Source organism: Hippocampus guttulatus, chromosome 2 (assembly GCF_054856545.1).
Source record: "Hippocampus guttulatus isolate MCC_2025c chromosome 2, RoL_Hgut_1.0, whole genome shotgun sequence".
NCBI classification, from domain to species: domain Eukaryota; kingdom Metazoa; phylum Chordata; class Actinopteri; order Syngnathiformes; family Syngnathidae; genus Hippocampus; species Hippocampus guttulatus.
Genome location: NC_141262.1, coordinates 17,895,051 through 17,910,077, shown reverse-complemented (window position 1 = coordinate 17,910,077; position 15,027 = coordinate 17,895,051). Strand labels below are relative to the sequence as shown.

General features: G+C 41.1%; 1 protein-coding gene across 6 annotated transcripts in view; it reads left to right on the top strand.

Moving 5' to 3' along the window:
• Positions 1-15,027, top strand: part of ablim3 (actin binding LIM protein family, member 3) — a 41,234-nt gene that overhangs the window by 7,354 nt on the left and 18,853 nt on the right. For all 6 annotated transcript variants that reach the window (XR_015097617.1, XM_086100040.1, XM_086100002.1 and 3 more), the window contains one exon: positions 13,051-13,234. Coding sequence is in view for 5 of the 6 variants with exons in the window: in XM_086100040.1 (XP_085956166.1) it covers positions 13,051-13,234 (184 nt within the window). In the remaining variant the exon portion in view is untranslated. The remainder of the gene's footprint in view (positions 1-13,050; positions 13,235-15,027) is intronic.

Here is a 15,027-nt window from a genome sequence, read left to right as displayed (position 1 = left end):
CCCATGGTGGTGGAAGAATTTTTACTCTTCATCGGAACAAAATGTACAAAGTGGTGAGAAGCCGTTCAACCAAATGTTAACATTACGCCATAGATAAACAGGTTGTCACCGGTTGCTCGGATGTGTCACATTGAAAGAGCAGACAATACAGTGATTCATACATTTATCAGGATAAAAAGTTCATATTTGCCTTAAGTGCACAAACATTGGAAAGTCAGTCAGTGTTAAGGATCAGTGTCAGTCGTGTGGTTGTCACGATTAAATTATTTTAGAATTGATTAGTCTACTGCACTTTATAACAACCACCGCTACAAAATAATTCATACCACAACAATCAATAAAACAATAAATTAATAACAAAGAGAGTAGAACGCATAAAAACAGTAAAACTAAAAATGAAGCCTGAGTGTGAGTCAAAAGCTAAAGAACAAAAATGAGTTTTCAGATGAATCAACAGTTAAGCAATATCAGATAAGAGGGATTGACATTGAACTCGGCAACCTTTTTGAAACTGATTCAGTTACTGGTTCGGTCATTGCTTTTCAAACTTAAAACTAATAGAGACTGTATTTTGATAGAGCACAAATGATAATCTGTCTGCTTTCGTGAAGCACGACAGAAATCTGAAAAGAATTACCTTTGAGACACTGAAATCAGAAGATTTGGACAATTTGAAGTTAAATAAGGGCTCTAAACAATTACACAATCATTCAAATGGTTTATTTCATATTTTATAATCATTCGATTGTTTATTAGTTGTCGAACAATTGATACATTTTGATACCTCTTGTATTATCGGAGATAACGTTTGGCACCATCACATTTCCGATTTTCAGAACGCTTTTTACCCCTGCTCGCGTACTGTTTTTTCACACCATCTGTTCATCCATTTGTTTCTCTGTCTTTGTGTTTGCGCTCATAAATTTGTTAGGGGTGCAGCAAATATAGATGTGTACTCCAGAAAGCATATTGTTCAAATCGTCTCACAGTTTGTGAAGTTTGTGTATGTTAATAGCATTATGTCATTCTACACTGCATGAAAACACTGAGGGCTAGGTATAACACGTTCCTTACATGTACTTGTCTCAGAAACACACAGACGCACGCACATGCGCACCCGCACACACACACACACGCGCGCGCACTATTATGGTTTGTTGTACATGAGGCCATATGTGTATTTGTGCATGCATTTCAGCACACACATGCACTATCACTGTGGTTGTTAAGGGTTGCCATGGTAACGGTCTGATGGGGCACCCGTGCCCTGGTTGGTGGATATTCTCAGCATCTCTATGGTGCTATTAACCAATCACAAGGCACTATTTGTGCCCCAGAGGGAAAAAAAAGGGGTGGTGAACAGAGGAAGACAGCAGAGAAAAGAAGAGGGTGGGGGTAGGGTTGTTTGTGTCGCCGAAACATTACATCATAACTTCGGTTTACTATCAAGTAGGTTTATACTGTATTTCTCCCACTCTTCTGCCATTGTCTAGTCCTCATTGCTTCACTTTGCTCAAGTAAGAGAAAACCTTCACGGATGGACATCAAACAGCCCTCTCATGTTTCAGAGAGCTCTCTCCCCGTCCAAGTGAGGTAATGGGGCATTATTGTGTGGCCAGACAATTCCACATCCCGTCCTATAATGTGCTCTCCTATGCGGGCCTCTGCTCAGCCAGCAGTTTTCCGCAGATTTTTTTTGTTCAGTGTCTGACTCCTCCTCACACACAAATGTGCTTTGTGTTCTTTTGAACTTTCTAAACTCCATCTATGACTTCATGCTTGTTGCTGGTACAGTCTGTTTTGGTTAGGTCGCTATGTTTTTCTATAGCTGCTAATGAACAAGCTTCCTTTAAGGCAGGGGTGTCAAACTGATTTTTGTCACGGGCCACATTGTACTTACGGTCCGGTCCCCCTTGGAGGGTCGTTATGAATTTTGGGAAACCATATAAATGTTTAATCCCCTCCACATATTACATACACAGCTCACAACAAATTGAAGAATAACTAGTTTTAAAATCAGTCAAGAATAATGACTGTTATTGTTTTTGATTACTGGTATTGGTATTTGATTACATATGACAATTTGAAATTTTGGTTCAGACTTGAACAGGCATCATGGCACTTGACATGGTTGATTTGCTTTCACGGGCCACATAAAATGATGTGGAGGGCCAGATTTGGCCTTGACTTTGACATATGTGCTTTAAGGTTACATTTTGCTACCGTTGCTCACTTGCTTAGCCACCTCTCCGTCTCTTCTCCTCTCCCTTTAAAAAAAGAAAGAAAGAAAATCTTGACTATTTCACTTTGTCCTTCGTGCTGACTGCCACTCAACCATGAAATCAATTTCTCATCATGGGACAGGATGACATTGTCATGCTGGGTGTGTGTGTGTGGCAAATGCCATCTCACCTGGGTGACAATCCTGTGTCAACAGATAATTGCCTTCTCGGTCAGTTCTATTTATGAACATCGGAAATGGGTGTGTTGAATCATTTTATTTTTTTCTTTGATTTTTTTTTCTTTTTTTGTCCTCAAAAATCATTGCGTGACCTTCAACAATAATGTTGGCCTCTGTTACATTGTTGTCACTTCTCAAACGATGACAGATATTTCCAGTTTCTTTTGTCCTCCCTCCCACTTTCTAGATATTCCAGTCTGATGCATGTTCAAAAGGGCTGACTGTGCCCTGTTGAATAATTGTTACCGCAGTGTCTAGACTCAAGGCAGCACTTGGACAACTGTGTTTTGGAAAAGGAGTTTGCCTTTATACAATTGAGATGTGATTAAAGTAGTGATAGGAATTCAAATTCAGCACCATTCCTCCATTTCAAATGTCTCAAAAGTCTGTTTAAAAACACATACTTATAATTCATCTCCTCCATTTTACTCCAGTGTCTGTGGACAAACACATAGCTAGATGCTATCCCAACTGACTGTGGTACAAAAGGTGGGGTTAAGCCTTAGCTGGCTGTCAGTCAACCGCAGATAATTGTAATATACAGCCATAATTGACTATTTTGTGATAGTGATGACATTCCTTGGAGCCTTTGGACATAACACAATTTTCTCCCTGTGGTGATGCTTTACCAGGCCTTCACCTCATTTACTTTCAATTGTGGCTTGTTTGTTGATCTTGCTGCCTTCATTTTTTGCCTTCGGCAAGTATAAAGTGTCTTCTTATAGGCTTGAGATCAGATGACTGGTGTGGCTATGAGGGGAAAAAAAATCTAATTTCTTTGACTTCAGATCACTTTTCATTTAAGACAACTAATGGATCTACAATCTGTTACTTGGTTTGAAGGTTTGTGTATCGCCATCATAATATTAAAGACTTATATACAGGTATGTGTATGTAAACACGTATAAGGAGGGCTCCGCCACACACAGTTTGAAGGTGAGCTAATTTATTCAACATACAAAATATTTCGCCTCTCTGGGCTTCATCAGGCTATTAATGTGTTGGCTCTGCTGCCAGCCTTTTATATCGGCAGCTGCTGTAATTAATAGACGAGTGAGAGCTGGGAGACTGTCAGTTCTAGCAAAGCCAATCGACATACAGCAGTGTCAAAATTACAAAATACACAAGAGAATAGAAAATCGAACAGTGTACAATACAAAGGGGGCTCCACGTTTTATTTATATCAACATTTAAAAACAGTGTAAATATGTTTACTACCTCTTGGAGCTATAATAAGAGAATAAGAGGAGGTCAGCGTTTATTATGTGACATTTTTTGCCTGTCTGTGAGTGACTGTACAGTATACTTTAGTGAGCATAATAGGTGCATCTGCCACTTCTATAATTACCATGGATGTCTTCGGCCAACCAGTTGTTACTAAGAGTTTAGTCTCTTTTTACATGGAAGACACCACAGAACCTCAAAGGTGCTTGCCTCTTTTAAAATCGACTCAGTGAGACTAACATGGCTATAATCAGATATAAAAGTGACACATTTCTCTTTTGTGTGCTATTGTAGGGGTTACCAGACTATCTATATTCTTATATCTGCCTCGGCTGTATGCCACCTCCAAAGTTTCTCTTCTGCAGCCGGTTTGGGTGAATCTCTTTGTCATAACTCGGGCCTCAGAGTCAAAAACGTTCCCTATTACAAATCCTCCTTTGTCTGTCCATATGGGATGTTAGGGTTATGACTGTTTCCAAGGAAGGCAGCGGTCCTATCAGTTTCCTTGCAGAAAATAGTCGTGTCCAGAGTTCTTTCTTTATTGACAAAAATGATTAAATCTTAAATTAAAAGTGTGTCCGATTTGTGTTGTGCTGCAAAGGTATTTTTAAGACAATCCCTGGACTGGGATAATGATTTTTCTGAGCCAATAAACACACACAGAATGTCATCATTGTATCTCTTAAAAAATGCTGCATTGTGTTGAAATGGGTCGTTAGGACTAAAAATGTACGATAACCCCATATGGAGGTCTGCATAATTCGGTGCAAAGGGAGAGCCCATGCACTGCAAATAGGATTTGTTCAACGTGGAGTAGCTTGATTTTAATATACATTTGTTGAGTTTCATAAGGAATTCTGCAAGAGCATGTTCAACATGTGAGGGATAACGATACATGGCTTCAACCCCACCTTCTTGGGGGATGTTAGTGTATAAACTTTCACACATGAAAGCTAACAAGAAAAGCATCTTTTTGGTAAGTCGATGTCTCTTAACTGTCTTATGACATCCCTAGTGTCTGCCACATGAGGTGTTTTTACAATGTATCTGATGCAAGATATCAACAAACTGACTCAGAGGTTCTACAAGAGACTCAGTGCTACAAATAAGAGTGGATTGGTTTAAGACTTGTGAATCTTCAGTAACAGATATCGTACGAGAACAGTGGGTCAATCATTCTTCAAGAAGTCAAACTGTTTCTCAGTGGTCCATTTGTTGTCAAGTGCCTAATTCAAGATGAAATTTCTTTCATTGATAAGTCTTTCAGTGGGATTACAAGGCAACATCTAATCGAAGGTGGTAGTGCTTAATTGTCTCATAGCTTCTTTCACATCATCACTTGTGTTCATAACAACTACGGAACTACCCTTATCAGCCTGTTTAATCTCATAGGGAATGCCAGTTCCTCGACAGCCATATGATGCCTGTTTTAGACCTCTCACTACTCCAACACACCTTTTGTCGAGATTTTTATTCATTTTTTGGGGTCATTTTAATCGAAAGCATTTGTATTGATTTCAATCATGTATTCATCGTGAATTATCACCCAACCCAAGTTGACGGTGCAGATGAAGCACAGCATCGTTGCACAATTTCAAGCGATTCATAGTTGTGGTACCGTATTTTCCGCACTAAAAGACGCACTGGATTATGAGGCGCACCTTCAATGAATGGCTATTTTGTAAATTTTTTTCATCCATTGGACGCTTCGCATTGTAAGGCGCAATCTATAATGCCTCCACGAGATGGTGCGACGCTCCTTCCATTCAATTCGAGAGGCGTCCGTTCAACTTGAGAGGCGTTCATGACTGCCTCTGAAAAACGTAAATTAACTCTTACTGTACTTAAATGAAACTATGAAAATTGAAAATAATGCATCAAAACAGAAAATCAAGCAATACAAGATAGTTTATTTGCTGTACAGGTACTGTACAAAGACGTACAGTACCTGTATTTGTTGAGACTGTGAAAACCATTCATAAAGTCTGCGTTAAAAAATAAACAAATAAAACCACAACCACAGCTCTCCTTTTTTCAACAAATACAGGTGTGTCTTTGTCCGTCTCCGTGCCTTCTTTTCTTCCGGTCAACTCGAGAGGCGTTCATGACCGCCTCCGAAAAATGCATTGGCATTTCCTTGATCGTAGCTCCAACAGTACGATCAGATGTCAGTCGTAGTTATTTATTCCTTTGTTGTGTATTCACAAATGATGAAATCACAATATAAATTCTGTGGGGGTGGGGGGCATATAGAATTGGTGCGCCCTGTAGTGCGGAAAATACGGTAATTAAGATATGACAAATATGCAATAATACAGAAAGTCCTTGATCACTGTAAAGTGTCCATTGGTGTGGAATGTTGATGATCAACAATATTTATGCAAATATGTATTGAGATGAAGCTACAAAAATCAATATTGAAATACTGTCACACAGGGATATGCAAAAGTCATGTGCAAAACTTGCAAACATGTGCAAAATGCCACAAAGGAAAATTTGAGTCAACTGCCTCGGGAGTTAATGGAAAGAGGGAAAGAAGCTTTCAAGCAACTACTGTAGATCCTTTAGGCCTGACTACGGATATTATTAAATTAACATAGTCATGCATACATGCATGAAAGTCATCTGGTGTTTGAAGTTGCTGTGCCAACACCATGAGACATGCAGACTTGGCCTTTCCCATCCAAAAGGGAAGCTCGGACCACGGTGAAGTGCCTACTGCGTGAGTACAGGGTCAAGAGGACAGCACCAATGCCCAGGGACGTATGATGGTCTGCCAGCTCCACATAGGTGCCCAGAACAGCCCCAGGAGAGCCAGAGGCCCCCATCCGCAAACGTGCCCTGATACAGAAGTCAGTCACCATCCGGGAGGGCAACAGCTTGCAACGGGCAAGCCAGTGACCCGCAACAGCTGGAAAAGAAGACAGGCGGGTGGGCCTGAGAGGAGAGACGGAGATAAGGAAAAAGAGTAGGCCAGACCCCAAAGGTCATGCCATGAACCTTGTGATGACACACCTCCCACCCTACCACGAGGGGTCACCAGGTTCCCTTCTGGCTATGAGGCTCACAAGCCGTACCCACTTTCTTTTCACATGTAAGAAATGGGTTGTACGGTCAAGATAGTTTATTTGCTGCGATGTATTCTTTGTGAACCACATCACTCTTCGGCAGTGGAAGTGCATCATCATAACATTCACAATGGCGCGCGGGAGAGTCGCGGGCTTGTTTCATTCAACGTTAAACTCAGTTCTAATTGACCAGAAACACACAGAGTCATTAAAACCCCAACAACTGACAGCAGTGCAAGCGTTTATTTCAAAAGAAGTGCTTACAAGACTTCCACAAGTCACGTCCGCTATTTGCTAATTGGTTCATTCCAATGTCTGTTTGCTCAGGTTTGCTCCACGTTAGAAATGCCTTTCATACGACTACCCACCGGACTCAATCGCTCTTACCAAGATGAGTCTGGATTTCCAGGCTAACTGGCTACCACTCTGATGTCTGAAGAATTGCATCAGCTCAAATCAGGAATCAGTTTATGTGTGTAGTTTGTGAGTCTCTTACCACCTCTCAGTTTAGCAGCAGGGTTTCTAGATGACATGAACATTTATAGTTTATTCATTGTAACTGTTGTAACTGTCATATGCTTGTGCAGGAGTTTTTTGCCTAACTCAAATTATCCTCAAAATGAGGATAGTTCGAGCGTGGTTTCTTTTCTCCCCCTCTCGCTCCCTTGTGGTTTCTTTCTGATTTCTGGGTTGAGTGCCTTTTTTTAAACAAATGTAGATGCAAATAAATAGACATGAATGCAAAAGCAAAACAGTCATCCATTTACAGCGCAACCAATGCACAAAAAATATTTACAAAACATCACTTTTTTTTTTTAATGAAGGGGAAAGGAGTTATCAGTCAGGTTTGATAAATACTAGGGATCTCCTGCACCTCTTTCATTGCATCATTTTAGAAGCTCTTTTCAACACGTTTCAGTACGTAATACCCCCTTTAAGATACCATTAATCCCATCACTCATCCTTTGCATTCATAACATCTTCTCTCATCATGTCGCCGTGCCGCTATCTGTTGTCAGATTCAGCATATACCAGCCTTAGCTGAGATATACAGCAATGAAAAGACAAAGAGAGGTTATGAAGAAAAAAAAGAAAGAGAAACAGAGTTAAAAGTGGGGGGGTTACATGGTTGGGTCGCTTCCTGTAGCTATAGCAACCACTGGTACGCTAGTCCAATCACCACGCCAAAGCCTGGTTGCTAGGGAGAGAAGCGAGTGCGGGAGGCAATGGGACTTCTCCCCAACGGCTCTCCACGATGCACGATACTTGACAGGGATTAATTCTCTGCTTGTTCACGTCCAACATGACTGTACTGAAGGATTTTCACCCAATATCACCTCGCTTTTAGTCTTTAAATGTGTGCGTATGTTAGTGTTAAATTGTTGGTGTCTCCGAGCAAAAAATATCCTCCTGTGTCAGACAATATCCACAACCTTCATCTCCGGATGCATTCGGAAGTGGTTCCACATTCCTTGCAATTTCATTTTTAATCTTTTCCCTGTTTCCATTCATCCTTATTCACTATTTAATGAAGCACTCATCAGCCCACAGACGTCCTCAGCATCCTGATTGGCTTGAAGAGACTCCAGTGAGCACCCATCTGTCTCCAGCCAAGGACCACTGCGAAGTAACTGCTCTTGAATTTCGCTTTCAGCCTCCACCGGCTGGCTTTGTTGACATCATCTTTGTCAATCCTTTTGGGCTACATTTGACAGTATTAGTATGAAAGCATCGACCAAGAAATTCTTCCAGAGGAGACATATCCTCATTTTCCAGTGACCTATTGAATGCTGCCCCATCATGACCACACTCTGAACAGCATTACTTGCTTTGATAACTTGCACCATTTGCCATTCTGGCCAAAATCTCAGTTGCTACTGTGTTCAGCATGTGATTTGTGTGATGCTATGAGGAGATTGTATTGTCTTAATTGCAACCACCTTTTGGCCAGGTATATTATGTGTCTCATGTATACGTTTTCAAAATGAAAGCAACAGTGTGTCCGCAGAAGCCTCGTGGTCACCCTATAATATTTTAAAGCAGAAACCTTAAAGCTGAGACACAAGAAGAGAGAGGGAAGGTGTCTGGACTATTCTAGGTTTGTATCCTGGGCTGACTTGAGATGGGAATTTTAATTGCATCTGTTGGCAGCAGATAAATACCCAATCACCCAGACCCCCCATTGGCGTCTAATCAGTGTAGTTCTAATGACCACAGCTCCTGACACCAGACTGTATTAACCTCCAATCACTAGGCCCATGATCTCTCACAAGTCCTTGGTTTGCCAGAAACAAGAAACATGAAGTCAAAAGGCTCGTCTTGGCTTCTCTGCATCAGCAATCCACTCAGGGATTGAGCAGAAATTGAGCAGAATGCATTTAATTAAGTCTTTGATGGATTTAAAATGTTGCTAAATTAATTTTGGAAGCCAATCGTGGCTAAATCTGATTATGTTTGGTAATGTAGTATAATATATATTCATCTCTTCAAAAGGTCTTATTGTGTATATATTCACCGGGTAGCCACGAAGTCATTCAAAAGCCTTGAGGCGTTCGCAGGACAGTGAAAGAGACCAGAAAAGATTCACTTAAATTTTTATTTTTTATCGTTTCATTTGACTGCTGATTTTATGGGTGTATGTTGCTACCATGTGCAGCTTTAACCAAAGCCTTTCTTCCTTGAGCCAACTCAAGCCATGCCTCTGCAGGGGCAGAAACTTTAGGTTCTGATCCAACTCCACCCACACTTCTGGCAGCAAAAACGTGGAAGGACTTGGAAGTTTTGCTTTTGGGTCAAGAATGAATTTTGACTTTCTGAAATCAAACTTTTTGAAAGTTGTTGAAGAATAGTCCTTTTACTGTGTATTTGAACATGCAGTGGTCTGTGGAATTAAAATGCTGCTATAGTCCAAGGATACACTCTAATACATGTCTAAAAGTAGTCGTGGCATCCTGTTACAAACAGATATTTACAAACCCCAAATTACCTCCTCGTGTTCTCTTCAGCTTTTAATTATGAAGGTTCTTTCCAATAAAATTTAAGATAAAATAAGAAAACCTTTATTAGTCTCGCAATGGAGAAATTCCCAATTCACAGCAGCTAAGTTATGAAAGGAAGAAGTAGAACAACAAAATATAGGAGCTGCTGGAAAGGCAGCCACTCTCGCGGCGCCATTTTGAAGTCAAAATAACAAAAATAACACAACACAACACATAGGACACAAACAGTCATGCAATCTTCACCACTTTTCTGCATACACTTTGTTGTCTGGCGCAGTTATAGATGAAAGAGGAGAGGATCAAAGTGTCCTTTCTCCAGTGGATCAGAGACGTCATGCTGAAAATGTGCACGCGTCTGCTACAAGCTAAGTTAGCCAGTTATTTTCATCTTGCGTCCATCAGTCAAACTCAGCAGCAAAATGTAGCTCTCGTGCCGTTCATTTTCTCACACCAAGATAGTAATTGAAAAATAGTTGACATAAGATTAATAAATCAAAGCAGGGGTGCAGCTAATCATCATTTTGATAGTGGATAAATCTGTTTTGTCAAAAATAGCGATGAATAGCTTTAGAAATCAATTCATTGAATGCACCATTACTAACGCCATCTTTATTACACCGCGGAACAGCTATGCAGCGGTCTCACACACCAACGTGTACTATCAGGTCCTTTTCAACGTCCTTTGCATGCTTCAAACTCCTGCATGGACCCGCAACTGCCAGTTTCTGAACTGTGCCAAGCTGCATGCGTCTGTGAAAACAAACAATGTTTACCCGCCCCTTTGCACAGTTTTGACGATGCTTTGCATCAGACTTGTTCTGGGCCTGAATATAGAGCCCTCAGTGTGCAGCTGTTTTCAGTGCAACTGCAACCGGAACCTTAAAAACAAATCCCTCCTGGGTAAATTGCCAAACCTGGTATTATGAGTGTCCCCAAAACCGAAAATCCTTGAACAAGCATTCTGCCTTTAAGAGCATTCTTGATCAAACACAGGAAAATGTGATATCTTCACTTGAGTGTTGTTCAAATAGAATCACATCTCATTTTAGCATTTCTGTTCAATAATCAATCCATAGCTGCGCCCACAAATGCGCCACCAGCCTGATACCCACAACATAATTTAGATGGGGATATGTCTCTACGGCAACCATGGAAAGCTTCTGTTTCCTCTGGTAGCAAAGGACGAGGAAACTTCTTTATAATGCCTCAGCCAATCAATGGAGTAAACATTGTGATTAACCGGAGAAGATCGGACCCTCCAGTCCAGTTTGAGCAGATGCCGCGAGCCAGCTGTGAGTTGGTATGCTAATGAACTGCATGATGCAAAGTGTGAATATTCGATCATTTGACAGTCTGCATAACACACTGGAAAGCAGAAGGGAGGGAAATGTCTTTAAAACATTTCAAGACACTTTTTTTTTGCCTCTTTCCCTTTTCCACTTCTGTATCAGATAGCCTGTGATTAAGATTTTGCTAGGGCCCTAGTTAGAGGGAATCAAAATGTGGTGGAGACATTTTGAAGGCCGCGGTTGTGAAAATGTTGTTGACACACATTTTTGTGAGCTGCTTTCCCGTTTTTCCACTTTCTACCCTTCGACTGTACTTTTCCAGCCACCTCCCCCTCGATGCCAATGACCTGTCACAATGATAAAAATCCATCATCACATCTCACCATACACACTGTCACATTTCATCAACCGCCCTCTGCATATGCACTCTGCCAGAGCGTCAAAGATGGATTTATGTGTTTCCAACCTTCTGCAGCTGCTAGGACAGTTTTCTTCCTAAGTGAGGGCATATTGATCTTTTATTACACCATTAAGTCATAACACTCCTCTCATAAACAGTTTGAGATTAAATGAGCCCCTTTGAGGGATTTTACTGTTGTGTGTGTGTGTTTTTGTGTAAGCTCAGGGCTCTATTTTTGTGCCCAAAGCAAGTCTAGCACTAAGCTGGAGTCGCGGTGGCGTTTTGTGGGCTGTCTTGAAAGAAAGATTCAGTTTGTCTCTCATTTTACCAATTTGCATAGTCTCCTCCAGAACTGTGCTCCAGTTCACCAGAAGCATCTCTGTGTTTGTAATGCTCACAATCTGAAAGACTAATAGTTGGAAACAACCATTTTATTATGAATGGTATCATGATAAATATGTCCTATCATAAGAGACAGTCTTGTCATATGACAGTCTGGATTTCATACACGTCACATGTGATCTTCATCAGTGCCACGTGTAACAATTTTTTTTTCACCCTAGTATGAGGGTGCACCATCTATCAACTCCTTTTGTTGGTTAACCACAGAAACTGGAAGAAACCAGACACCAGTTACCATTCTGACCACTGTTCTGCAAAACAGGCCTTTTTGCTGTCCTGTTAACCCCAATGGAATTCATTCACAGCTCTATGGCAAAATTCTGAAGGCCAAAGTCTGCTTCGGGTACACCATTTCGAGACAACGCCCACTTGGCACACAAGCATACATATCCACACAAGCAAAGCAGTCTTCCTCGTGTCATTTTTTTGTTGAGGAGAAAGGTTTGGGGTCTGGGGCTTTGTCAGGTTCTTCACATGCTGTAGCCGTGCACAGTGACTTTTCTGTTATATTTCCTCAAGAGCACATTTGGTTGAGAGAAAACCTCTCACAGCGAATTTTCAAGACAAACAAATGCACGAGAAGCACACAGGTGGATAAAAAGGAGGGATTACATTCACAAAGGATCATGTTTTGCAACGGTGTCGAAAATATATTTGACATGCGAAAGGGATAGGCAAAAACGAATGGTCATTGGAAAAATCAATCCATCCATTTTTTGAACCGCTCATGTTTGCTCTAAACTAAATGTTATTCTTTTATGAATTAATGTTATACCAGTGGTGGGCGTTTCCAGAACGAGTTGATACAACACTTTTCAAAGTGCACTGGACTTCACGGGGAAATGCGGCAGCTTTAGAAAACGAAAGAAAATCGTTTTCAGCCATGATAAAATAAAAATGGATTGATTGAGAAAGGAGATCCGGGGAAGGCCGAAACTTGAAAAAGATTTGCCCACAATTTTGGTATCTTAATATGAACAAGATCTGTGTATGGTACGCCTTAAGCCATTATTGAGGTTTACGAACATACTGTGAGATGGTCAAAAATTCGGAACGATTGCTCTTCGTTTTTAAATGTAGAGTATGTTAAAATGAGAAGCCGCAGTAGTAATGTAAAGTTAACTTGGTACACCTGTGATTTTAAAAATGTTTTGTGGAACCTTTTAATGTACCTCATGATCATACATTTCCATTCATTTTTCCACAGTGTGTAACTGTGATCTGGCGAGGTCAGGCTTCTTCCAGAAGAAGGGCGAGTACATCTGCACAGCAGACTACCAGCGACTGTATGGCACACGGTGCGACCGTTGCGACAACTTCATCACAGGGGAGGTGGTCTCCGCTCTGGGACGGACTTACCACCCCAAGTGCTTTGTCTGTAGCGTCTGCAGGTACATGTGCACATGCTCGCCATCACACAAGATCGCGGTTGCGACCATCGATTGACAAAAGCCTATGGAATGTATCCTCATTCCTCGCCACCTGTCACGTGATGCCGCCGGTATGAATATTTTAAGACGAGTGGGGATCAGAATAGCCAAAGCTATCGAGGCTAATTGGTATTCTTATCTACCACCATCTTATTTCTATAATCTTAGATTTGTGCAGAGGTATGAAGATTGTTTTGCCTTGTCAGCTGGACATTTCAATGTTTCAGCGGTAGGCTATAGTCCAGCGTCAGCAGCCGACAGAGGAGTCGTAAGTCGCTAAATTGGCTGATTGCAAGACGGGAGACCAGAAACACGATTAGTTGACTTCAAGCTTTGAATGCTGATGCAGACTGGCCGACGAGTCAAGTAATGGGTTCAAGCTCTCGTATGTGGTGGTCGTAATGTAACAGTATGGTCTAAATTTGAATGCCTTTGACAACAAATATTAACCTTCCCTAGTTGTACGAAACTTTACATTTTGAACTGGTGTTAGGATGATGGAGCGCATGTGACCAACAGAATAAGATTGAGTTCAATGTTTCCTTGACCTGGCACCCCCGTATGAAATGATGCTGCTGGTCAATGTTGTATTTAAGATAAAGATGTTACTTCTCTCAGGTATATTTAATGAAAAATCAGCAACCGTGATTTCCTGTCGTTGAACCACATTTCCAAAAGTGTTTCAGAAAAAGTAGTCCATCACGAACATCTTTCTGAACAAACCAGAGTTACAGTTTCCATCTTTCCATTTCAATGTTTGACATTCCTTCTCATCCTGCGTGAAAAGTTACAACTTGAACGGACACCAAGTGTTCAGAGGCCATCAGAGGAGCAGTCACGTCTGTGTATTTGGAGCATACCGGACGAGACAGCAAGAATCCAGAGGGCGGGTCGCATCTTCCCTGCTGTCTGCTCTTTGTAACATTGCTTGCAGTCCTTTTCTTGACCTCTTCTTTTCTTGGCACTCTCCACCTTGTGGTAGAGCGATGAATATACAGTAGCTGCAGGGTTTTTTTTCCGAGCCTAATTGTTACTGTGATGTTTTCATTGCCTGTATCCTGATATTCAACCTTTCAACAATGAACTGGTAAACTATACTTAGTGTGCTTGAATTCAATTTGTCAGCAGGAATTGGGTCCAATTCTGCATGTTCCTGTTGATTAGTTTTCAGCTGAGCCAACTTGTAGTTTTCATCCCTCCAAAACAGATTCGGCACTAACCCAGGAAGAAGCCATTATGTTTATATCATCTAGATTTTATAGGTCCACATACTTGGTTACCGGATTTCCTTGCATCTGTTTTCTTTTGTTCTTGTCCTCATTAGGGTTGCACATGAGGTGAAGTCACTCTCGGCTGAATCAGGGTGTAAGGCTGGGTACAACCTGGACTGGGTCGCCAGTCAAGCACAGAACACGTGCACAGTAGATACAAAAAAACAAAACAAAACCCATTGACACTCACATTTATGGATATGAACTGTACTGTTTGAAAACCTTTCAACTAACCTACGAAGCATGTTTTTACAGATGTAGAGTAGCAACAACATCTCAACGGATGTTCCAAATGAGATTCTGACCCAGATTTCATGACCGAGGCAGACGCGCTCGTCACTGTTCAGAATTCTTTTCACGATAATTTATCATAGTGACAACTGATGAACAGAATCTAAAATGGTTTTGACATTTTGTCCCACCTTAATTCGCCTGCATTATTCGTCCCAACCCCGATCCTGCCCTCTGCATTGTTATGGTTAT